The sequence below is a fragment of the Equus quagga genome, chromosome 9 (assembly GCF_021613505.1).
Source record: "Equus quagga isolate Etosha38 chromosome 9, UCLA_HA_Equagga_1.0, whole genome shotgun sequence".
Lineage (NCBI taxonomy): Eukaryota > Metazoa > Chordata > Mammalia > Perissodactyla > Equidae > Equus > Equus quagga.
In genome coordinates, this window is record NC_060275.1 from 5,086,683 (window position 1) to 5,111,985 (window position 25,303).

At 47.7% G+C, this 25,303-nt stretch overlaps 2 protein-coding genes across 2 annotated transcripts in view; both read right to left on the reverse strand.

Moving 5' to 3' along the window:
- Window positions 1-12,152, reverse strand: part of CNDP1 (carnosine dipeptidase 1) — a 28,707-nt gene extending 16,555 nt beyond the window's left edge. Inside the window, exons 1-5 of the mRNA XM_046670888.1 lie at window positions 11,940-12,152; window positions 6,994-7,119; window positions 3,599-3,748; window positions 2,661-2,823; window positions 1,864-1,952 (exon numbers count right to left, since the gene is read on the reverse strand). Of these exons, the coding sequence (XP_046526844.1) occupies window positions 1,864-1,952; window positions 2,661-2,823; window positions 3,599-3,748; window positions 6,994-7,077 (486 nt within the window). The 5' untranslated portion in view covers window positions 7,078-7,119; window positions 11,940-12,152. The remainder of the gene's footprint in view (window positions 1-1,863; window positions 1,953-2,660; window positions 2,824-3,598; window positions 3,749-6,993; window positions 7,120-11,939) is intronic.
- A 10,532-nt stretch (window positions 12,153-22,684) lies between these two features.
- Window positions 22,685-25,303, reverse strand: part of CNDP2 (carnosine dipeptidase 2) — a 20,560-nt gene continuing 17,941 nt past the window's right edge. The window contains exons 10-12 of the mRNA XM_046671706.1: window positions 24,647-24,788; window positions 24,235-24,382; window positions 22,685-23,371 (exon numbers count right to left, since the gene is read on the reverse strand). Of these exons, the coding sequence (XP_046527662.1) occupies window positions 23,302-23,371; window positions 24,235-24,382; window positions 24,647-24,788 (360 nt within the window). The 3' untranslated portion in view covers window positions 22,685-23,301. The remainder of the gene's footprint in view (window positions 23,372-24,234; window positions 24,383-24,646; window positions 24,789-25,303) is intronic.

Here is a 25,303-nt window from a genome sequence, read left to right on the forward strand (position 1 = left end):
CTTGCTCTGTGATGGTGTCCTTGAACCGAACAAAGGGGACCCATTTCCTTCTTAAATTTCCAGTGTTCAAAAATGCTTAATTCAATTAAGCCATGCGAGCAAGATGAAGGAAAGGTGGCAGAGCAAGCCCACAAAATCTGTCTGCACCCCAAGTCACACAGCTAATCCTTTGTGGAGCCCAGCCTAGAACTGGCCCTGTCTAATTCCTGTGCATGTCCCAGCACCAACAAAGCCAACAGGAGCCTCCTTGTTATTAAAATACCACATTGGACAATGTTTATATTAGCTGCTTCTGGAAGTTTGTGTAAAATGTCAATCCTATGACCTAAAAGTTGCAGATGTCAGACTTCCCATTACAAACTGCACGGCAAGGAACATTCAACAATGGACACCTCAAAGGTTGGGTCTGAGTAGAAGAGAGACTTTGGCTCAAAGGGCCCTGAGGAACTTTCTAGAAAGCTGAGGCCCTCTCAGTGTGCTTCAGGAGACCCCAGGGCTGTGAAACAGGTCCAGGGTGAGCAGGGGAACAAGAGGAGAGTCCTCAAGGCCGGGACCACAGAGACCTGTGCCTCCAGCCCCATGACCTCTCGTAGTACCTGGCGCACAGTAGGTCCTCTGAGCATGTTTCCTGAACTTAACATGCAGGAGAGGCTAACGGGTTGGCTTTGCTTGGGAAGTGCTTTGGGAGTCAGGGTGTAATGATTGTGCCTCTCCTTCTTCCTCTTCCCTCTCCCATTTCCTTGGCCATTTCCAATGACTCCTCCCACCATCTCCAGCCCGGGAGCTGCCTCCTCTCCTCGGAAGTTTCCCTGAACTCGGAGCTGGCCCAGCCACAGTGTGGGAGTTTTCCAACTTCCCCAGAGCTGGAAGTAAGAACAGGGGCTAGGAGCCAACAGCCAGGCTCTCCCCATCTCAAGTTCACTAACGAGATGGGCCATTTCTGCGTAAAATGGAAGTACATCATCAAATAAAACCAGTGTCAGAAAGCCGGCCACCCAAATTAACACCCTCATTTTTACAGAACAGAATCTGAGGCCGAGAGAGATCAATTCTCCTGCCTGTAGCCACACAGCTAGATTGAATCCTCTGTTTGGAGTCTAAGCACATTGACTAGTAGAAGAGAAAAGAATGGTGTGAGACGAAACCATCCTGTGAGAGCATCACACCAGACAGTCAAAGATGCATACCTGGTCCACCAGTCCTGGCCTCTGGTGGCCTGAAGAGGAGCCCTCCTGCTCAGAGCTGCAGCCCCACCTTTCTTCCAGAACCCTTATCTGGACTTCTCTTGAAACTACTTTCCACAAGAATGGAAAGAGATTTAAGGATTCAGACAGAATGTCACATAACCAGAGATTTCTATGTTGATAATTTGCAAAGTAGCAATATTTTTTTAAAGTGTATGCCTGTTTCTATTAATAAAACTATACTTTGTGATAAGAAAGAGGAGAAGATAAAAAAAAAAAGACAAGCTAAGGTAAGATAAAGGTAAAAAAAGAGAAGATAAGATAAGGAGAAAAAAGACAAGTCCCAGCAGATAGTAATTTAGCTCACCATGTTTTTTGTTGTGTTTCCTTTTCCATTGTGGTCAACAGTGCAGGCTCAGACCAGCTGGGTGGCTTTGCACAAGCTCCCTAACCTTCCCCAGCCTCACTCTCTTCATCTGTAAAGTGGGTGTGATTGTAATACACACCTCCAAGGATTGTAGGAAGAGGAAAGGACACATGCAGTTTAAAGCGCAGAGCACAGTGAGTAGCTCAAAGCACACTGCCTTTATCATCCTCCTCATCCTCATCACCCTCATCCTCATCATGTCGCCATCATCATCATCACCATCCTCTCTCCCAAACACAGCTGGTCACCCACCTCTTCCATGGCTCTGAATGCGCTCACAGCATTAATCCACGCTAAAACGGGGCCTTTGTTGTCTGTTGCTCCTCGTCCGTAAAGTTTTCCTTTAAAAATGGGGGAAGAATTTTCAAAAAAGCACAGACACCTCTGCCAAGTTGAGTGGGTTAAGAACAGAGGTAGTTTTACAAGTAATCATTTTAACAGTGCTTTCTATTTTTCCAGGTACGAATCTTGCTCTGAAATCTCAAAGCATGATTTCTTACGTACAGATAGTAGGGTCATCACCTAGTCAGAGAATGTAAGCTAATTGGAAATATACAAATCCCCTTGGCCTTAATAGTAATTAGTTATTTCATCCAAGTTCATTGAAAAGGACCTGAGGATTTGCTGTGGAATGTCACGCAACATAGGCTCTCACTTTGAGACTTTACGATTGGAAGAAGAATGAAAAAAGAGTGTGTGTCTATCTCCACTAACCTTTCTTCTTCTTTTCTTTATAAAACATAATTACATTTGGTATATTTAAAAAGGAAAATGTGTGACCTAGACAACTATTTTCCTCACAACCCAAGAACTCCCATCATGGGGAGCTAGTCCCCCTAGGGGCACAAAGTTTCATAGTTTCCTCCACAAATGAAAGAAAATCAGCCTCATTGGACCAACTATGAGACTACAGACAATGAGAGCAGCATTCTGCTCCTTCTTAACAACAGGGGAGGGCCTGCAGCTGGAGACAGGAGTCACATCTTAAATTCTTAAGCCTGTAAGCAATCCTTTATCCATGGGGGAACGCAGCACTGGTGGTCACATACCGTCCACCTCCGTCAGCGTGTAAGGGTCCATGAGCCACCCATCTTCCCTTCTAGCAGGCTGCACGTCCAGGTGGCCGTAGAAGCACACAGTGGGTTTCTTCGGATCATTCCCCAGTTCGGCTAGGATGATGGGAGGGATCGGGAGAGTCTGACCATTGGGCAGCTGCAGATGGAAAATGGACCACATTAAAAAAGAAAACAAGATTTGGCTCTTCCAGAAAATCCAAAGACACGACATTAGGAGTCCTGTTTCTACCCCTGGGTCCTCGTAGAGCCCATGTAATTCTTCCAATCATCACTTTTTCCAGCTCTAAAATGGGTACCTTGAGACACTTTTCGTTAAAACATCAAACAATTAAAAGTAAGTACTCCCTCAGAGACACTGACAAATAGTATACTTAATTGAAAATCTCTCCAATCCAAACTCAGACTCAGCTAGCTTGAATTAGGTGGACATGGTTCTGGAAAACAGACCACTTAGAGCCTTGTCTGGACTAAAGCTGGCGGCATGGGGCACGTGGGTCTAAGACGGCCATTTGTGATTGCGTGGCAGTAGTAGCAATGACTCTGATAAAGGATCGCAGCTCTACATACGGATGGCCTTTCAGGAAGACGCATTTGAATTTAAAGGGAAGGACAGTTTGGGATAAACTTGAACCTTACGAGCAGGTTGTGAATAGTATGGGGGCCTCTCTGTAATGAGCTGACCTCCGCTCCTCTCCTCCACTTGCCCCCCACCCCCGATCCTGACATGATGAGGAATCAGTAAAATCGTCTCATTTGGCACCAGGTGGAATTTTTCATCCTTACTGGGAATTGAGATTGTGGGGCTTTTTTGTTGAGGATCAGGGTAAGTCCCCATCTTGGCCCCACCAAGGGAAGGTATGGCCCATGTACAGGGAGTGGCAGCTCGTAGGTGGGAGGGGGCCACCCAGCACCTGCTGAGAGCCCCCGTCCACGGAGTCCACGCTGGCTCCCAGGTGCCGGAGCTTGTCTGCAGCCAGGGCCATCATTCGGAAGAGCTCTTGTCTGAGGCGAGGCACAGGCTGGATGGAGTCGCTCTCAACGGCCACCCACTCCTTCAGCGTCTGTGAGGAAAGGCGATGAGGTGATCAGCATGAGGGGGTCATCCAGGTCTACTCGGGGTGGGGCTCTCTTCCCGGTGCCGGTTCTCAAGGGCAGGAGGCCCCACACCCCCAGCGCTCTCTGTTTGTCCTGAAGACTGAGCTGGCAACACACGACACTCACAAGAAGCTGGAGGTTCAATCAAGAACGGAGGCCAGAGACCTCTGGTTAATAAAGAAGATGAGGCAGGACGCGCTGGGCTGGAGGGTGCCTTCCTAAAACCCTGGCTGCTGCCTCCTGGGTCCTCCAGGGTGGCAGAGAAGGGCAGGCCCCTACTCACTGTTTCTAGTTACTAGGAACCGAGAGCAGCTGGCCAGCCACACCCGCTCCAGAATTCTGGGCTTCCCACAAGTGCCCCTGGAGGCCTCTGGCCCTCACAGGTCACTCTCATTCAACCCCCTGGTGGCCTCAGCTGGGCTGCAGGGCTCCTCCTGAGCACCCTTTGCGTTTAGGATCCGTGGGCAGAGTACCCCGGCACTCAGCACAGGGTGGTGCAGGCAGGCAGCCTTGGTTCCGCCCTCTATAGTCGGTGACTGAGTACCTTCCTGGAACTCTCCTAGCCTCAGCTTCCTCATCTGTCTGAGGAGCAATGCTCCCTAACTGCAGGTTACAGTGAGTGTGACATGGTGATGCAATGAGAAATATGTATCTTGGCCTTTGTTCTGGGCTCTTGGCCAGCGCTCCTAAAACCTTTGTAATTTCCTAGGCGATAAAGGTGCTGGGAGCATCTTTTGTTCCAGGATTTGGTCTCTGCCTCGAGTTCCTAACCCAGAGCTCCTCATGCACTTGGAATTATCTGGGTGATCGGAGCATCTCTTGTTCTAATGAGGGAATGCTGGTGGTCCCTGGATAGGGGCTGTCACCAGGAAGACCAAGCGTAATTATAAGCTGGGAACTTTCAACCCCAGCCCACATCCTCAGGGGAGGGGGAGGGGCTGGGGAGTGAGTCAATGATTTATCATGCCAATGTGATAAAGCTTGCATAAACATCCCTAAAGTGCGGCGTTCCAGGTAGGTGAACACCTCCAGGTGCCGGGAGGGTGGTGTGCCCCAACCCCACGGGGACAGAAGCTCCTGTGCTGGGGACCTTTCCGGTCCTCAATACACACCTTCATCTGGCTGTTCGTCTGTGTCCTTTATCATGTCTTTTAGTATATGATAAACCGGTAAAGGTAAGGTAAATGTCTCCCTAAGTTCTGGAGCTGTTCTAGCAGATGATTGAACCTGAGGACAGGGTCGTGGGGATCCCCAACTGGTAGCCAAGTCAGAGAGAAGTGCAGGGAACCTGGAGACCTCATACTTGAGACGGGCGGTTAGGGTCAGGGGGGGGGGGGGGGGGGGGTGGTGATGCTAACTCCAGGTAGATCGTGTCAGAAGTGAGTCAAACTGTAGGACACCCAGTTGGTGTCGCAGAGAATTGGAGAATTGCTTCTTGTACAAAAACACACACATCTGGTCACAGATGTGAGTGGAGTAGTGGAAGAAAACAAATTTCCTTTCAGTGAGGATTAAATAAGATACAGTGCACAGAAAATACAGCTCAGTGCCCGGCCCTGAGTGGGCACTCAATAACACCAGCTAACGTTGAGTTATCCAGAAAAATCATTCACAGTCCAGTATCAGCACTGAGTTGCTCATACTGGGATAGCCATAGTTTTTATTAAAAACCACTCATATTTTGGATGACTGATCTTGAACTCCCTAACTTATTTTAGTTTACTCTCTATTCTGGATGTAATGCTTTTACTTTATCATAAAGAAAGTTATTTCACCTTAAGGAATATTGTGTTTTACATTTTTAAACTAGAATTTATAGAGCAGATGCTGCCAAGTTATCCTTACATTTGATGGATTGGGTATATTTGAGGAAGTTGCAAAGAGAAGAGAAGAGTTTTGGCTGAAAGACCCAAATGGGCGCATGCTCCCACACATGCTGTTCCTCTCCCCTCTAATTCCAGCAACACGGAAACCCCGCTCAGATTTTGAAAACCCAATAGGCATTTATGCCAAATTAATAAACCCACAGGAGTGAGGATTGCATGAAGGTCAAGCTTAGAAACAGAGGCCTGGTCGTTCAGCTTTATGTTTTAGCATGAAACATGAGGGTTTCACATCTAATCGTTTGCCCAATAATACTCCTAACATTGGTTGGCTGATCCAAGAAACGTATATTGAACACACGTCATGAACCCAACATGGTGTGGGGCTCAGGGTACAAAGTCCAGTGAGACTCCAGGGAGTTTCTGGGCTGTAGTGGGCCAGGTGTGCGGGCGAGGGAGGGGACAAGAGAGCCAGAGAAGGAGGAGAGGGTCTTGCAGGTGAGGAGGAGGAGACAGCCTTCTCCTGCCCCACCGCTCCCCTCTCCTCTGGCTCCTTGCCCTCCCTCTCTCTATATATGCCCACACCACGTGGTGAGTTAGGAATGAAGCAGAGGTTATACAGGAGGAGATAAATTGTGTATTGCACATGGACTACAAAACAAAGAGCTTTGACGTTGAACTTGGCAGAGCTCTGTCTGGACCTAAAGCAGCTGTAGTCCAGTGGGATTAGCCTGGGATGTGTCCTGGGGAGGATGAGTTTCAGGCAGGTGTTGAAGGTGGAGAGGACATCAGCAAGCCCTCTAAAGGGGAGGATGGGCTGTCTGATGATGGTCCAGAGTGAACCTGAGCTCAGTGGAGTTTGCTGGTCATCACTAAACGGACAGGCCTAGATCCAAGGAGCTGGGAATGCCATTTTTAGGATGAACGGCTGGGAGGGATCTCTTACCTAAACCTAATGAATATTGGTTATTTAAATTCAATGAGGAGTCACAGGCATTTTAAGTGGAATTAAGTTGTCAGGGAAAAAAATTCCACATCACTCAGGGGGCCAGCCCAGTGGCGTGGTATTGAAGTACACGCACTGCACTTCAGTGACAGGGGTTGGCAGGTCTGGATCCGGGTGTGCACCCACACACCACTCATCAAGCCACGCTGTGATGGTGCCCCACATACAAAAACAGAGGAAGACTGGCACAGATGTTAGCCCAGAGACAATCTCCCTCAAGCAAAAATAGGAAGATCGGCAACAGATGTTAGCTCAGAGCCAATCTCCCTCACCAAAAAAAAATAAAATAAAATAAAAATCCACATCTCCCAGCAAATAACCATTCACCCAGATACCCAAAGGGCATATCATGCGAGCACTCTTTGTGTCTAGTTTTTCCTACCTGGACAAATTCATCCTGATGGAGATCGATGTATTGGAAGACCTTCTCTAACAGCCGGGCGGGCGGTGAGGACGGAGAGAACATGCCTCTCTCAAGTAGCAGCAGGAAAACAAGGAGAGACGATGCCTGTGAGCGGGCAACAGAGGAGGGACGGTTTAAAATAAATAAATGCTGTCCCAGGTTTTGGACTTCCGACCCTTCAAACACTTAAAGGAAGTTTGTTACCCAACACAGCTGCTTCCAGTCATTCGGACCCAAATAACAAAAGGTACTAGAATGGGGAGTGTATTTCTTGCTACATCTTTACCCAAATGCTTCATTTGCAATGCTAAAGAATTTCAACAAGACAGAAACCAAGTTAACAAGCTTGTGTTTAAACCATCTACTTCAGTTTTTCCTACGAGGCAATCTTTCCGATTGGCTCACTTCCTGTAAAAGGAGGTCAGTGCTCTACAGCCCAGGTGTGAAGGGCAATATTTGTAAGAGAGAGAAGCGTGAGACAACTAAAAAAACAAAACTTCTATGTGTGATTAACCACTTTATTAGAAAAAAACCTACTTTGCAGGGGCTGTTTAAAGTCCTGTGTGGTACTGTGGGATTTGTTTCCATCAGCTCCTGAAGTCAGAGGACTTTACACAGAAACTATAAGCCATGCTGGGATAATAATGTTGGGGCCCAGGGCAGGCCTACCCCAAATATCCCACAATTGCATATTGATTATTTTGAACTAAAGTTACTTGAGAAGCAGCAAGGGCATTCTGACCCTCCTGTCTCTGTTCCCCTGAAAGCAGGAAATCTACCTCCTGTGTGACAGGTGCTCTCCTGCATCCTTCTCAGCAGAGCTGGGGATTCGGGGCGAGAAGCTGCATAAACAAACCTTGTTAATTTCCTACCTCAGCCTAAACTCTGCTTAAATCCCTCACTATTTACGTACCCTAAACCTAACTTTCTTTGTCCAGTCAATTCTTCACAAATTTATGTTTCTTTGTGTTCAAGATATATATGCTGCCTGCTTTGTTCCCTCTCCAAGCATCATTTCTTTATGGTCTCCAATACGTACATATTAAACTGGGTTTTTCTCCTGTTAATCTGGTCTTGTGTCAATTTTATTACTAGTCCAGCCATAAGAACACAAGAAGAGAAGAAAGGGGATTTTCCCTCACCCCAAAGGTAACAACAAAGGACTAATGGTCATTTAGACGCTGCTGGCCACACACTCCACCTGGGAAACCCATGGCCCTGGCTCTCGCTTTTCCCTCCCACTTCTCTAGGCTCTCTGCTTCTGTCCCTGATGGGTCTCTCCCTTCCCTCACCTATAACTGTGGAACCTGCCAAGACCCCATTCTCCTCCCTGTTCCCTCTCCCTGTGTGTGACCCCTTCCCCATCACCCCTCCAGCCCCATGGTGGGCTCCAGGCCGGGTCCAGAAGAGGTTAAGATTTCCAGTTTCAGAACTAAGCTAATTATCTTCTTCCAAACCAGCTCTACCTTCTGGACTTCTGTACATTTTAACAATAGACTTTACTTTTTAGAGTTATTTTAGGTTTAGGCTGCTTGCCCCCTTGGTCTACAGTTCCAGCACCAACAGAGTCAAGGTGAGAACTTGTGTCTAGAGTAGAAAGAACTACTGAACTCAGTTATAAAATACAAACTAACCCAATTTAAAAATGGGTCATGGATTTGAATAGACATTTCTCCAAAGAAAATAAACAAATGGCCAATAAGCACATGGAAAGATACTCAACATCATTAGCCCTCAGGAAAACGCACATCAAAACACAACGAGACAAGAATTCATACCCACTAGGATTAAAATCTGAGTTAAAATCAAAAAGTCAGATAACAACAAGTGTTGGCGAGGATGTGGAGCAAGTGGAGCCCTCATCCACTGCAGGTGGTGCAACCGCTTTGCAAATCAGTCTGGCAGGTCCTCAAAAGACTAAACAGAATTACCATATGAACCAGCAGTTCCACTCCTTGGTGTATACTCAAAAGAAATGAAAGCATATGTACACTCAAAAACTCATGCATGGATGTTTATAGCAGCATTATTCACAATAGCCAAAAGGTGGAGATAATCCAAATGACCATCAATGGGTGATCAGATAAACAAAATGTAGAACATATGCATACAGTGCAATATTACTCAGCCATAAAAAGAAATGAAGTACTCATACATGCTACAACATGAATGAACCTTAAACACGTTATGCTAAGTGAAAGAAACCAGACACAAAAGACTACATATCGTATCGTCCATTTATATGAAATGTCCAGGACAGATAAATCCTGAGAGATAAAAAGTAGACAGGTGTTTGTCTAGAGCTGAGAGGATGGGGGGAAACGGCAGTGACTGCTAAGGGGTAGGGGGGTTCTTTTCAGGCAATGCAAATGTTCTAAATTGATTGTGGCAATGACTGTACAATTCTGAATGTACTAAAAGCCATTGAATTGCACACTTTAAATGGGCGAATTGTAAGGTATGTGAATTATAGTGCAATACAGTTGTTATAAAAATAATAATCATAGTTGTAAGCACTCATTCAATAATGTAAGTATATTACTGAGTATGAGAAGTGTCTGTCTATAAAGGAAGCTAAGCAGTGGGTGAAATCATGGTGAAAGTGAGCCGCGCTCATTCATGAACAGATTGAGAACTTGGTCCAGTAGATGGTGCCAATGGGCTGTTCCTGAGCGGCCTCTGCCTTGTAATGTGATCGAACTGAGGCTGGATCCAGCTAAGCTGTGTGGGGCACAGCCAAGAGCTGGGGACTGCCAATAAATCAGGAGGAAAGGACTCCTATAGACCAATAGTGGCAGGAAGATGGAGCTCTGGGCACCCAGGAAAGGCTCTTTGAAATGGAGCAGGTTCTTTTCTGTAGCTGATCCATCTAAATTAATATTTGAACTTTTATTTTTCATTCATTCAATTTCTATTAAAAAATTACTTGGCGCGCCTCTCCAGTGAAAAATAAAAAGGGAAACTTGAAGAAGAAAGGGATGCCGCAGGAAAAGAAGGAAAACAGCGATGGTAGGGACTCAGAATATTTCAGATTTCAGGGAGCCACCTCCCTTCCCAATGAGAAGAGCACAGCGAGGGCTGATCTTCCTAGAGGTGTCTGCATGGCTCCCTTTTCTCCCTTGGTTCTTCCCTCCTCTCCCTTTCCCCCCAGGGCAGACGGACCACTGCTGTCCATTCACCATCGGGCCAACAGAGACAGACTCCGGGTGCCAATCCTGCCTTTAAGATCTTGGGTGGGAACCCGGACCATGTCTGCTCTCCTCAAGAGTTCCCCCTGTTTTTTCATCTTCCTATTTTTTCTCTTGTGTTATAGTCATGCTTGACCTTGAACTAAGCAACCAACAAAAATGGAGGTTTAGAAAAGCTCTTCCTGGCTTTGTCCTTTGCAGAAAGAAGAGAAAGCTGCTGGGGAATGGGAAGCTGATGGTGTGGGCCAGGGAGCAGAGCCAGGAAAGCCCTGGTCTTAGCGTTTTCTTGTGTGTGTGTGTGGGGGGGGGGGGGGGGGGGGGAGGGGGGGGGAGGGGAAACAGGTAGCCGAGTCCCGTGCTACAGGACCCTCATGGAGGAAACCCCACCTGCTCCACAGGCTCCTGCTAATTCCAGCTGGTTGTCCTTAGATTTGGAACATAACTTCCAAGTGCTCCTGCACCGTCTTATTTTTAAATACTTTAACTTTTAAGACTTCTCCAGGTCACGTGCACATCCTCTGCTGTGTGATCACCCCCACCCTGTCCTTCTCCCATCAATTCAGCTCCACTTTCTTAGAGCCTTCCTTCCCACTGCTGCCCAGGTCTCCCTCAGGACGCAGGACGTGGCCTCAGGCTCATTCTCCTCTCTCCCAGCTCTGGCCAACGACTGAAGAAAGTTAGATCACCTGTGTGCTTAGCCGACAGTGACCTTGAAATTGCCATGGGCTGCCTTAACTGCTGACACTTCTACCTCCTGATGTGAAAACAGCAGGCACCCCAAAAGGAGGCCAGGAGTGCGGTGAGCTGTTGACACATCCCACTCCTGCACCGACCGCTCTTGTTGTTTGCTTCTGAGTTTGAATAGAACAAACAATAGAAAATGAAAGCATTCTTATGGAAAATAGTATGTAAGTTCCTCAAAAAATTAAAAATAGATCTACCATATGATCCAGTGATCCCACTTCTGAGTATACACCCAAAGGAAATGAAAACAGAATAGCGAAGAGACATCTGCTCTCCCATGTTCATTGCAGCATTATTCACAACAGCCAGGACATGGGAACAACCTAAGTGCCCGTCCTGGGATGAATGGATGAAGGTGTGGTATGTATATGCAATGGAATATTATTGAGCATGAGAAAGAAGGACATCCTGCCATTTGGACACATGGATGGTCCTTATGCTAAGTGAGATAAGTCAGACAGAGAAGGACAAATACGGTACGATATCACTTATATGTAGAATCTAAAAAAGCCAAAGTCGTGAAAACAGAGTAAAGTGTTGGTTACCAGGGGCTAGGGGTCAGGGGGATAGGAGAGATGTTTAAGGGTAAAAATTGGAAGCTAGTAGTAAATAAGCCCTAGAGAGCTAATGCACAGTACAGTGAATATAGACAATAATATCGTATTCTCATCATCAGACTTGTTAAGAGACTGGAACTTAATTATTCCAACCACTAAAAAGAAAGGATAATTACTTGACGTGATGGAGGTGCTAATTAGCGATCAATGGCAATCATATTATAATACATAAATGTGTCAGATCAACACGTTGTACACCTTAAATTTGCACAATGTTATATGTCAAACATATTTCAGTAAAAAGAAAGAAAATGAAAGCCTTCTTGCCTCCCACCGCACAGAGCCTGGGGCCAAGCGTGGCTCCTCCCCAGCGCGCTCGATGGCTCAACTGAGAAACGTTAGTGCCGGCACCGCGGAGCCCAAGAATCCCACTTACCACTGGCCTAGAGTCCGCGTGACTGGTTTTACAGAGGATGCTCTGCCCCGTGTCTGCTTTGATGAAATGTTACAATACAGAAAAAAATCCTTTATTGGCCTAGTTTATCTCACCGTGATGGTATTAAAAATAAAACCCGAAAACCAAAAAGCAGGTTTTTCTGGATTCCGTGAATTCCCCTGCAGGTGCTGGCCCAGCCAAGCGATTGCTGCAGAGATTAATGAAGTCTGGCAGCCAGCCGGGGGTGAAGAAGGAGCCAGGAGGGCGTGGCCTTCAGGGGGCAGCCGGGCCTCGCTGCGGGGGAAGGGAGCCGGTTCAAGGAGCAGAACCCCCCAGAAAGTCCCAAGAACTGCGAGTTTCTCCACCCTCTTCCAGCCGGGTCTGAGCGCGACTTTGACCCCAAAGAAGAGCTTAGCCTCCCTAAGGCCAAGCTTAGCCTCCCTCAGGAGGGCGGAGGTCAACAGCTCCCGGGGATGGAGATGCTGAGCGCAGGCGCCAGCCCAGGCTGAGGGGCACCGGCTCTGAAACGGCGCAGAGCGCTCCCAAGTGCCATCAAGAGGAGGCAGGAGCGGCTGTAGGCGCAGCATCGGCCCTTCGGAGGCCCGAGGCTCTGCGCAGAGCGGTCCATCCTGGGCGGCGGACAGCTGGTCTTCCCCCCCCGCAGAGGAGGGAGCCGGCTGTCCATGCAGGCCATGGGCAGGGGGAAGGCTGGCATTGTCAGCGTGTGATGTCACCTCAGAAAGGACCCTTGTGACCCTTTTCATTCCCTCCCGTCAGGCCAGGGACCTGCGTCTCTCCCAACATCAGCCAGAGAGACAGCCCCGGCTTTGCAGGACTCTCAGGAGTCAGGGAGGCGGAGCTGACAGAGCTGGTGGGACTGGTCTAGCCAGCAAAGGAACCAAAATGGAGATATCACCAGAGAATGCATGTCTTTTTCTAGAAACCTGTAGTTAGCTAGATACTGTTTTAGATGTTATCTTATAGAGTCTCAAGCTCGCAGCAAACTTGGTTTGACTTCAAAGCTTGGGGCTTTAGCTGTCCTTCACGACTGGGAAGCAAGATCCAAGGGATAAAGGGAAGGATGAATTCCAGGCTTGGCCACGTCCTGGAGCAGCACCGCAGGCTACACTCTGTTGTGAACAAAGTCCAACAAATGAAAATTCAGGAACAAGAGCAGTTTCGAGGAGAGGGCAGGAGCATTTCCATCCCTTCATGTTAGTGTCCTGTGGCTGCTGCAACAAAGTACCGCAAAGTCTTTTTTTCTTTTTCTCTCTTCTCTCTGCTCCCTGGGTGAGTTCCTCAGTCCTGTCTTCCAGTTCGTCCTTCTCTCTTGGACTGTGGCCCGTGAAGAATTTACATGAACTGTTGAGTTTTTCAATGACTAGTTTTCACTTTCAGTATTTCTAATTGGTTGCAGTTCACATCCGTCTTTCTCAACACTCATATGCCTGCTTATGTTTTACAATCTCTTCTCTTCTTTTTTTTTGAGATTGGCACCTGAGCTAACAAGTGTTAGCAATCTTTTTCTTTTTTTCTTTATTCTCTCCAAAGCCCCCCAGTACATAGTTGTATATTCTAGTTGTAGGTCCTTCTGGTTGTGGCATGTGGGACGCCACCTCAGCGTGGCTTGACGAGCAGTGCTAATGATGTGGATTAAGGCTGCCCCAGATAGAAAAGCCCAAGGTGACCTGGCCTACATGCCAAACTATATGACCCAGTGGACTTTTTTTATGGTATGAATTAGGACTGCCCCAGGGAGAGAAGGCATCCTCACCTGCATGCCGATCTCTATGGCCAGATTCGTATCTAAAGTTATATGACCGCACAATAACCAGACCCCATCTGCACTGAAATCATTTAATGACTTTTTACATCATCTTTTCTTTTTTCCAGTAAAAATAAGTCACGTACCCATGCCTTATAAAATTAGCCCTAACCCTCAACTCAGAGCAGCAGGAGCTCTGACTGCCCATGGGTCCTGTCCCCATGCGGCAGCAGCAGGAGCTCTGACCGCCCGTGGGTCCTGTCCCCATGCACCAGCTCTGCCTGCCCATGGGTCCTGTCCCCATGCCAGCGGGGGCAGCAGCAGGAGCTCTGACTGCCCGTGGGTCCTGTCCCCATGCCAGCGGGGGCAGCAGCAGCTGCTCTGCCTGCCCATGGGCCCTGTCCCCATGCCAGCGGGGACAGCAGAAGCGGCGGCAGCAGAAGCTCTGACTGCCCATGGGTCCTGTCCCCATGCTATTCCACACTATTCTCTAAATAAAAGAGCACTACTGCCAGATCTTAAGAGTCTAAGAAATCTTTCTTTCGACTCCTCGGCTCACTGACCCCGCATCACTAGGTCTGCGCCCAGGATCCAAACCAGCGAAACCCTGAGCCACTGAAGCAGAGCGTGTGAACCTGATCCCTTGGCCACGGGGCCGGCCCCTCTTACTCTTTTGTGTGAGTGGTAGCCCTTCATTTATGTTTGTTGTTGTTGTTGTTGTTGGATTGGCAACTGAGCTAACAACTGTTGCCAATCTTCTTTTATTTGTTTTCTTTCTACTGTTTCTCCCCAAGACCCACAGTACATAGTTGTATATTTCAGTTGTGGGCCCTTCTAGTTGTGGCATGTGGGACACCATCTCAGCGTGGCCTAATGAGCAGTGCCATGGCTGCGCCCAGGATCCTAACCAGCGAAACCCTGGGCTGCCAAAGTGGAGTGTGAGAACTTAACCACTTGGCCATGGGTCTGGCCCTCTCATTTATGTCTTGATGATTCTAAACATTCTTCAATTGTATCCATTTTAAATATGTTCTACTCTTTGCATTTCAGTAGCAGTAAACCCACCTCCCAATTAATTTTGTGGGCTATCATTCTAATTGTTAATCTTTCTTATGTATTTCAGAATTTTAACGGGCAGGCTCAAGTTAAAATGTCAAGTTGAATGACAGGTGTTTTATTCTCCCTCTCTGTAATGATTTGTGCCTAGAAATGTGAGGTTACCTTTGCCTAGTGTTTCAGGATGCCCAGTCTGGGACCAGGTCTTAAGTTGGTGGCTTAGCATTCCCAAACAGTGTGCAGTGGAGGGCTGGGGCCGTGTCACCAGCAGGGAGATTCACTCAGTCTCTCAGTTTCCTGCAATGGTGCTGGCTCCCACTGCCCTCTGTGCCTGGGTGCTTTTGTCCCAGTTACCCTGCAGGAGTCTCTGTTCTAGATGCCAAGGCCTGTTTTGGACCCAGAGTCCAGTGAAGCTGCAGTTTCAGCCCCTGTTCACCACTATATGCTTCTGTTTTGTTTCTATTCAGTAGAAATATTTATTATGTTTTTGAGTCTATGTTTTTTAAATTAAAAATGTAAAGTATATGTAATTACATTGTTTGAAGTGGATGGGGGAGTTTAAGAGGGAACTCTCGCTGAATCTTGATTTGAAGTCCCTACAGTGATTTCACTTCCCAGAAGGCAGTCACTGCACATGCCAGCCTCAGTATGCAGTCTCCACACGCACACTCCTTGGAAACATGCCCCACGGCCAACTCTCCCAAATAGAGGGGGTAGGGTTAGCAGGGAGAGAAGAAAAAGCTCCCTGAAAAGCTTATGTGCTCTGATCACTGTACCTTGAAAGGCATAAATGGCCGTATCCTGGATATCTTTCGCCTCCCTGGTCCTCAGACCAGGACATGAGCTGACTAATAACTGTGGACCCAGCACTGTGAGCTCAGGATCCAAACTAAGATGCAAGGTCTGTAGGGGCATTGGGCTCCCTGTGATTGCCCCAGGGCGGCGCTCCTGCAGAGTTGCATGGCCTGCAGTGCAAGGTGTGTAGTTAGGTAACCAGGGGCCCCAGGCAAACTGTAAAGCTGAAATCTGTTAGTACCAAGGACTCGCGAAGCCCAGGGCACTCATGCTGCTCCTGGACTGTGCAGGGGTCTTCCTCCTTATTCCATACTCTTTGGGGAGCTCACCTGTGCATACCTCCCCCTCACTTCTCCTCTCCTTTCACAAAGTCCCCATTTGCCGGGGGTATTCTGAATCCCATCCCTTCGGGGGTCGATAGGGGATAACTCCCCCAACTTTATGTGCTACTGGCTGCTGGAAGCTGAGTGTGGTCTTTTTCAGTGCTGTGCATGCATCTAAAAGGTGCCTCTGCTCCAACCAGAGTGCTTCTGGATGGGGAGGATTGTAATCACTTGAAAGGGCGATTGAGATGGTGGACACTATGGGGGACGCTATGGGGGCCACAGGGGAAGAGGTGCTTTGGGGACTGAAGTCCCTCGCATCCTGGTGTATAGGAGTTGCCTACCGTCCTGCGATCAGGGCCGGGATGGAGTTCCTCCTCGTGGTTCAATTCTGCCCGCCCCGGCATCTCACCTATCGGCCCAGAGACGGCAAGACCGTTTGTCTTGTCTGGGCTCTGTCAGAGAGACGATATGACCATAGCTCCCTTCAGGCAGAAGATCTGTGCCTGATGCCCGACAGGGTCAAAGAAAGCATCTGGGAGGACTGGGGCTGACTCACACACCCCATCTCTTCTCTCCTCCTGTGACCTCGCCAGGAGCCCAGCTACCGGCACCAACTACTCAGCAACTCAATGCTCATGTTTTATAAAATATGTCTGCTTAAAAATAGTTTCCAAGATCTTATTGGTAACTTGAGACCTTAAAGTTATACTGTTAAGTTAAATGATGAATGCTCATTAAACATCCAAATTATTTCTAAATAAGATGAAATACTGAAACGTTAATTTCGAAACATGTTTATCTACTTTTGGCTTCTTATTACAGAGAAACTAAAGATATTTGAGTCTGTTAGTAAATATATTCTCTCACCACACTGAAAATAAATTGTACTGTGAGGAAGCACATGCCTCTAGAAATTGTGAAAGGATGTATTCATAAATTTGCTAACCTACTATCAAATGTCGTTATGTAACAACTAGTTCACGATGCTTACCTCCTAGTTTTCACTAGATATTAAAGTTACTAAGGTTTAAGAATTCTAATCCACATATGTAAGTGAGATTACTAGGAATAATCAAGGTAAAGAAAAAAGCTCTATATACAAAATATGCAAGGAAAGTAAGATGTGTTTTTGGTAAGAAAAGGTATAAGACATGAAGATGTATTCTTGGTAAGGGAAAAGGAGAGTAGTTTTGTCCTAGTTTAGAGATAATTTAAAGGTTGTTTCAAAATTTAAAAAACACTTGAATAAGGGATAAAACTAAATGCATATAAAAGTTGGGAAAAGAGAGAGAGAAAGATAGAAAAATCTTACGTTGTGTGGTCAAGCTGGCTAAAATTACAAGAATTTATTATTAACTTTTTTCCTAAAAAAGAGTTTTATATCAACAGTTTGCCTATGCAAAAACTACAATTTAATATCCTTTCTCTTTTGAAAGGACAAAGCTTTCTTAGATTATTGTGAAAGGCTTTTCTTTACTCATTGAATAATCTGCCTAGAAAACAAAAACAGAAATTAAATAATTTCCTGTACTTCATATTATCTTGATCAGGTCTTTGATTACTTAGGAAAACCAAGTCTTCTCAATATTAATATAACTAATTTGTTTTTACAGCTATATAATTTCTAGAAATTTATATAATTTTTGAAATATTTATGTTAGTAATATACACCTATACAAATATAACCTAAAGAAGGTTAAACACCACTTTTATTTGACAATGCTTCACATGTAATTTAACATATCAAATAAGCCTAATTAGTTTAATATTGTTCTTTTTATAAGGAGAGAAAAAAATCTTTGAGGTTTTCCAAGGGCCCCCTAAAAAACTCCCAAAGTTGGTTCCAGCTCAAAAAGACTTTATTTAGAATTTGACCTTGGGAGGTTATCAAAAGTGTCAAAAGGCTTAAAATACTTGATTAAATATGACCACAGGTCACTGTGAAACAATACTTGGTTATCCATTTAACCAAAGTGACAATTAAAAAATGTCAAAATGGACTCTCACGGAGCCATTTTAAAATGGAGTCGGAGCTGCCTTTCCAGAGAAACTGCCTTGCTGTCTTGAACCTTGCACTGGGCCAAACCTTTGGACTGGGCCAAAACCACCACTGTTTTATAACTAACTGTTTGAGAAGTTACCAGAGAAACGGACATCCTGATCACAAGACTGAGGTTTATGGACTTTCTATTTGAAGATAGAATCAGTAACCAATTATGTGCAGCCAGGGACCACTCAGCTTATTGACACCCGTAGAATATTTTTTTCTCTTTCCTCTTTCAACTTGTGTGATTATCCCCTTCCTCTTCTCACAGAAACCCCTGCTTTCACCCTGTAATCAGGACACTATTTGGGCTTCTGCCTGAATTTGCGCTCCCCAAATTTCAATTCTTTGATGCTGAATAAGTGTTTCGTCTCTTCAACTGGGTTCTTTTTTTTGAAGGTTGACACCGGATTCCACCATTCACCCAGAGTAACTGTATTCCAGGCACTACACAAACTATTTGAAAATAATGCTACTTAATTGCAAGAATATGCAGCCACCCAAAGCATACTGATAAAGTATGTGCAAGCAGCACATCCCTCAGGCGGAGCCAGTGATCGCCTAAGAAGAGCATGTCTGTCCCCGCAGGGCATCTGCTCTCCTCACCTGGCTCAATGGCAGAGCACTCTTTAGGCAAATGCAAGCGTAGCACTCTGGTCCCCTAGACTCTTGACGTTGGAGGGTCTACTAACCATTCTTCCTAGTTTGAGATCCATGGGGCTGGAACTCTGTAGCCTCTAGCAATTCCCCTGGACCTCAAAGGACAGTGGAAGAGGAGGTCTCATCAAGGCTGTCAGCCAGTAACATTAAATCTCTCTCTGCAAATTGCTTGCCTGTGCTCCCACCCCTCCCCCAGAAGGAAGACAAGGCTGTTATAGTGATCGATTCACATCTAGAAAACAAAGATGCCTCAGACATTCATTCCGTTGGAAGGCAGAAGAAACAATGTATCTCATACGCACAGATATGGGATGACACAGTGTTACGGCCTGCAAACATAGGTCCCTTACCTGCCACACAAGAGGGGCCAAGTAAAAACTGGAACGCCAGGTTTACGTCAAGGAAAGGGTTTTTATTTCAGATGATATCAGCTGGGAGATGAGAGTAAGCCCTCAAATTCATCTTGTTTCATTTCGTCTCCCTGACAGATGGGAGGCCAGGGGTTTTAACGATTTGTGAGGAATATGGCTGCTTGTAGAGAGTGGGGGTGGGCAGTCAGTGGCCTTGCTGGTTGCAGCTTTCCCACCAGCTTGCATTCTGCCTTGGGACACTGCTTGTAGGAAGGAGGACGAGACGATAAGGGAATTTGCAGTGGATGACCTTGTGGCTGTTTGTTTCCATGGTGGGTATTGGATTCTGGCGCCAGGAAGCCAGGGAGTAAGCAGGGATTGGGAGCTTTGGTTTCAACCCCATATAGGCTGGGTTTAATGTAGGGAAACTGATATCAGGGCCAGTTTCAGTAGTGGCCTGGAAGTCATTTGATGCTATTGAAGGCCATCAGGGCTGGCTCAAACTGTGTGTGACAACCCAGGTACTTCACTGGGTGCATGTGGAGGATGTCACCTTTGAGAGGAGGCAGATGCATATGCCCAAGGCCAGCAGAGCTGAGACAGAGGCGGCATGAATATACCCTGTTACTTGAGCAGGTGCCAGAGCCTCTGCTCTGTGGCTGTGGCCCCGCGCTAGAAGCTGCCGTGAGCCGGGCAGCACTGCAGGCTCTCCGTTCATCTGCTCAGGCTGCCATAACGACGTCTTGCAGACCGGGTGGCTTAAACAACGGAAACCTAGTCTCCCCCTTTGCTGGAGGCTGCAAGTCTAAGATCAAGGTGTTGGCAGGGTTGGTTCCTTCTAAGAGCAGTGAGGGGGAATCTGTTCCTGGCCTCTCTCTTGGCTTCTGGGGGTTGCTGGCAATCTTTGGTGTTCCTCATTTGTGAAAGCATCACCTGGTCTCTGCCTTCATCTCCACGTGGCCTTCTCCCCGTGTGCATGTCTGTGTCCAAATGTCTCCCTTTCATAGGGGCATCAGTCCTACTGCATGAGGACCTGCCCTACTCCAGCAGGCCTCATCATAACTAATGACATCTGCAAAGACCCTATTTCCAAATCAGGTCACATTCTGAGGCACTGGGAGTTATGACTTTGATAAATAAATGAAAAGCAATAGCATATGTTGGAATATATGAGGAAACCATTTGGTTTAAAACTAATTTGGCCTGACCTTGTTTTTCCAAAAGGGGCTGTACATCTGCTTTAAACATTTACTATGTCCCAAAGACAAGAATGATGCCCTTAAAGGCAGGGATACAACTTCCCCCCATATCGGCATTTCTTTAAGGATAAGCATCTCTTCCTGGGAACTAAGGATTAATTACTGACCTGCTGTGCTCACCTTGTGACCGCTGACCTGCTGACCACCGATCTGCTGTGCCAGCTAAGCATCTTGTGACTATTGTAAATGGGACATTCCTATTATATGTGATATATGCTCTTTGTTCCAAGATGGTATATAACCACTCTGTACATCCCACTTTTTTAGTGCCCTTCCTTCCTTAGGGAAGGAAAGCCCCGGGCTAGTCCTCAGATTTGGCTCATAACAAGCTCACCCCAATTTTGATTTACAGATTGATTATGGATTATTTGCATCAACAACTTCAATATACAAATGTTGGGGGGGGGGGGTGGCACACAATTCAACCCCTAACAGGTGTGAGTCTCCAAATCACCTAGAGAGAACTTTCAAAACATACCAGGCCTGTGAGTACAAATCTCTGAGGGTTATCTCTGGGCAAGTTAGTCCCTGATCTCTCCCACACACAAGTTTGGGGCCACAGGACCATCTGCCCCAAACATCTGGGTTGAAGTCCATACTGTTCCCTCTTGGGTAGGGTTTGGCCATGACTGTCTGTTCTTCTGCTCCTACTAAATTACTGTTCAAGTTGTGCATTGAGTCAGCCTCTCCTCAACAAACTATTTTCATGCATCAGTCCATTCAGGGGCATTCTCTTAAGATGGAGAGTAATAGATTCCACTAAACGTAGGTGATTTATGGTGATTATGGAACATGAGCCTGAAAAGAACGCACTGTGCTGGGCTCCCCTGCGAGCCCAGCCACATGGATGCAAAATTGTGAAAGGAAAAGAACAGGAGGCGGGGAGCTCCCTCTGTCAGGTTTGCTTCCTGCTCCCCGCTCAGCGTGCTCCCTGAAGCCTCCGAGGCCGATGCAGATGTCAGCATTCTCTCTGAAGAATGAGCAGCAAAGCACGCTCCATGAGTCCTTTCTCTGTCTAATGCTGTATAGTCTCTTTTTTAGTCTTGGTTTTCCTTGGGACAAATGTCACGCTATAACCGTGGTGTAATAGAGGAACTTAGAGGGTGTCTCCCTATTTGGGGAAAGCTGACTATGGTCCTCAGTATCTGCTCTGCTTCTTCTACAGTGTGATGGGGATTTCCACCAGGTGTATGGCCCTGCCTCTCGCACAGTTAGGAGTGGCCATGAGAGTACTTTCTGAGAGTGAGATGCAAATGGAAGAAGCATCTGCTAATTCTGGATTGTGCCTTAAAGTGAAATAGTATGTCTTCCCTTCCCCTCCCCTCCTTCCCACAGGCTGAATGGCAGGAGCTGGGGCAGAGGCCACAGACCATGAGACGAAACTGTGGGCGCAGGAGCCGCCACACCTGCCCTGGCCTGCCTGCGCAGACTTCATGTGAAGGAGAAATGCGTCAGCTGTCACCGTGCTGAAGCCTTGTTGTTTGGGTCACAGTAGCCTGGCCTCCATGCTCACTAACAAATACTGTGGTTTAAGGATCCTGACATGTCTAGCATCTCTTCCTGACACTGTCACCAAACAGTAACAAGGGCAGAGTGAACTTGACTTTCCCTGAGTCACCTGGAAACACTCAAGCTCCTTCAGGTCAGAAGTGCTCCTCTCAGCTCGTTCTCTTCTGGGTCAAGAAGGCAGCCCAGGAACTTCTCTTTTCCTAAATGAGACCAGGTGGTTGGATTTTTGTTAGTGGAGTGATACAACACGGAACAAGCTTTGGATCTGGCAATTGGGGAAGACCCCATATGCACAAACACTTCTCCTGGAACGTTTGTGACGAATGCCATTTCATTAGCATTGAATAAAGCTTTATCCCCTACGTGGAAACTAGTTAGAGCGCGAAGACCCCTGAGGAAGGTTGCTCGAAGGAATCGGCCCCTTGAGTGCAGTGATTGGTACCAGACTGTCTTCCTAGGATGAGCCTCCCAGAGAGGACTAGCAGGATGGGGTGGTTAGAAAGGAGACGAGATTACAGGAGGACACAGGCTCCTGGACACTACAGAGGTGACTCCAGGGGTGTAGGAGAGAGGTCATGGGGGGCTCCGTGACCTCCAGTGTCGCCACGCTGTTCCATTCAGTGTTGGGTGTGAGAGGGCAAAAATATAGCACATCTTTTTCCCACCCAAGTCCTGACCTCTGAGGCAAAATGGTCGGAAAGTGGACAAAATGAAGACTTTAATACAAAGTCCTGCTCCTCTTTTTGGAGTTTACTCTGGTCTTTTCTATCAGCTGGGCCAATAAACAATTTTGTTTAAACCAGTTTGATTTGATTTTTGGTTATTGGCAGCGTGAGTGGGGATGGGGACACCTCCCTAACACCACCCCTCACCTGGACTGGGGAGAGGAGACCCACGTCTGCCGTCTGAGCCCTGCCCCCACCCCCACTGGGAGCCACCACAACAAACCACAGTGTGCTCCAGGAGTGAGTCAGACGGGCAGCAATTCTTCTAGAGGCTTCACTTTTACTTTTTATTTAGCAGCACAGAATGAGACCAAATAATCCTTCCAGTTAGGTTTAGGTTTTGAAGGCTCATAACAAAGTGAAGACAGGAAACAGCAGTGATGGCTAAGGTCTTGAAAAAAGGACAGAATACGCACGACACTGAGGGATCAGAAAGGGTGGCCCCTTGAGGCATCAGATGCCCCTGACAATGTTCCAAGTGTGCACAACCCTGAATCAGGAGGCAGAGACAGGACCAGAAAGCATCAAGTCCTTTCTTCAGCCCAACTGGATGGAACCAGAACTTTCTACAGCAGAACTAGTGCTTTTAGACCATGGCTATTTTCTGGAGACCAAGCCATGCTGAGCACCTTTGAGAATTCAGCCGTCCTTCAGGGTCATTTACAAGCCCCCAGGACTGCATTTATATCTGCCCGGTCTAGGTAACTCAATTCATGAGACAGTTGGGTACTTGTGTCTGTTCTTGGAAGTCTGTGTATGATCTGACAAGAGAGAGAGGAGAGAGAGGAGCTTCCGCTTTCCCGAGCAATCAGAAGACGATGCGGGTAGAGGGCAGGATTCCTCCGGCGGCACTCCACGGAAAACAGGGTCCTCTCAGTTCTTCAGCTGAGACACTTCGTACAGGTACGCAGCCAGCATTTTGGTTCCTTCTATGTAGTTATGCCTAAGGGAGAAGAACAAGGCAGACTGTTGGCTGGTGTCCCGAGGCCCAAGCACACACATTTCCTGGGAGAGTCCCGCCGTCCTGGCTTGCTGGCCCTGAGTTCCACCTGCCCTTAGAACTGGGCCACCGGGTCCTCAAGTGCAGGTTCAGTCCAAATGTCCCAGCAGGGAGTCCTGGTCCTGGTCTAGCGGAATGTACGGGGTTTCACCCACGACTTAATGTGAAAAGCCTTCCCTCCATCATGGGCCCCCTTTGTCTGTTTGTTTGGATCCGAGGCCTCCACCTCGTGTCCCAGTGCCCCAGTCTCTGTCCCCTCTCTCTGCCCTTCAAGCAGGGACTTTGCCTCTGTCTTAGTCCCTGACTGGCCCACCCCAGTCACTCCAAGACGGCCCTGTATTCTGCCCTCCTCAGCTGTTCCTGAACTGCCTGCCTGGACCTCTCCTCACTGCTGCTAACTCAGAGACCACCCTCCATCCCTGTTGAATAAAAGAACCCCCATCATGTCTGCATAAGCCAGGAACACATAAAAGTGGCTTATGAAGCCAGCAACATTACGATTTTTCAAACAGGGAAAGTGAGCAGGAGGCGTAGACAAAGTACAGAGATGAACAGAGACCACTGGTCGAAGCTTGTTTTGAAGAACCGCCAACTCCCCAAGGCCCGTTTCCCGGCCTCCCGGTGGAAAGCGCGGGAGGTGGTGCTTCTGGAAACCGCCACTTCCTGCTCTCCTCTCTTAGCAGCACGACAGCAGGAGGAGAGGAGGAGGAAAGGACTGGAGGGGATGCCCTGGGCTTTCCCAGCATTTCTCGCTGGTACCCACAGGAAGATAACTCAGGTTCAGGACAGAGGACCCGGAGCCTCACCTGTTGAGCTTTTCATTCTGGGAGTGGGCGCCGTCATCAGCTGACCCCACAGGCAACAGCATGACATTCTTGCCCGTGGCCTCCTGAAACGTCAGAGTCACAGGAATACTGCCGCCTTCCCTGGTCAAGTCTGGCTCAACACCAAAAACTGGGGGGAATGGAATAAGAGACACGGTGAGCTTCACGGCTGTGAGGCTGGGGATCCTCGCAGATCCACTGCTCAGCAACACCGAGTGCAGACCCTGTGCAAGGCCTGAGCACAGCAGCCCCACTCGTGAGGCCGGCTGGTGGTGCTGCCCAGCCTGCACATCGACCCTCTGCAGGGTGTCACTGATGCAGCTACATGACCACACAACACGGCAGAGCCCTATGCTGAGGCTCCTGGCCTGCGTCCCCAAGGAGGATGTCTGACCTGTTTTCAGGGCTTTTCTCCCAGCCATGTAATGCGGGTGGTTGAAGTCAGACACCCAGGGCTTCCCACCATGGCCCATGTACACCTTGAACTTGTTGGGGCTGTTCAGTTCAGCAAACTTCTTAGTCAAGTAGCTTGTAACCTGAACCACAAACAGAAGGGACACAATGTATCAGAAGCTTGGTATTTGATCCAATGCTGGTGATGTACTCTGCAAGAGTCCCCAGTGGGTCTACACTAGGTCTAAAGAGGGCCTATGAAACGCCTGTAATGGTCTACAGCTAGTTTACAGTGAGTCTACACAGGTCTACAGTGAGTCTACAAAAGGCTTACAGGGGGCCCGCAGTGAGTCTACAGTGAGTCTACAATGGGCCTACAGTGAGTCTACAACGGGCCTACAGTGAGTCTACAACGGGCCTACAGTGAGTCTACAACGGGCCTACAGTGAGTCTACCATGGGCCTACAGTGAGTCTACAGTGGGCTTGAGCGGGTCTCCAGTGGGCCTACAATGAGTCTACAATGGGCCTACAGTTAGTCTACAGTGAGTCTACAACGGGCCTACAGTGAGTCTACAGGGGGCCTACAGTGAGTCTACAACGGGTCTACAGGGGGCCTACAGTGAGTCTACAGGGGGCCTACGGTGAGTCTACAGGGGG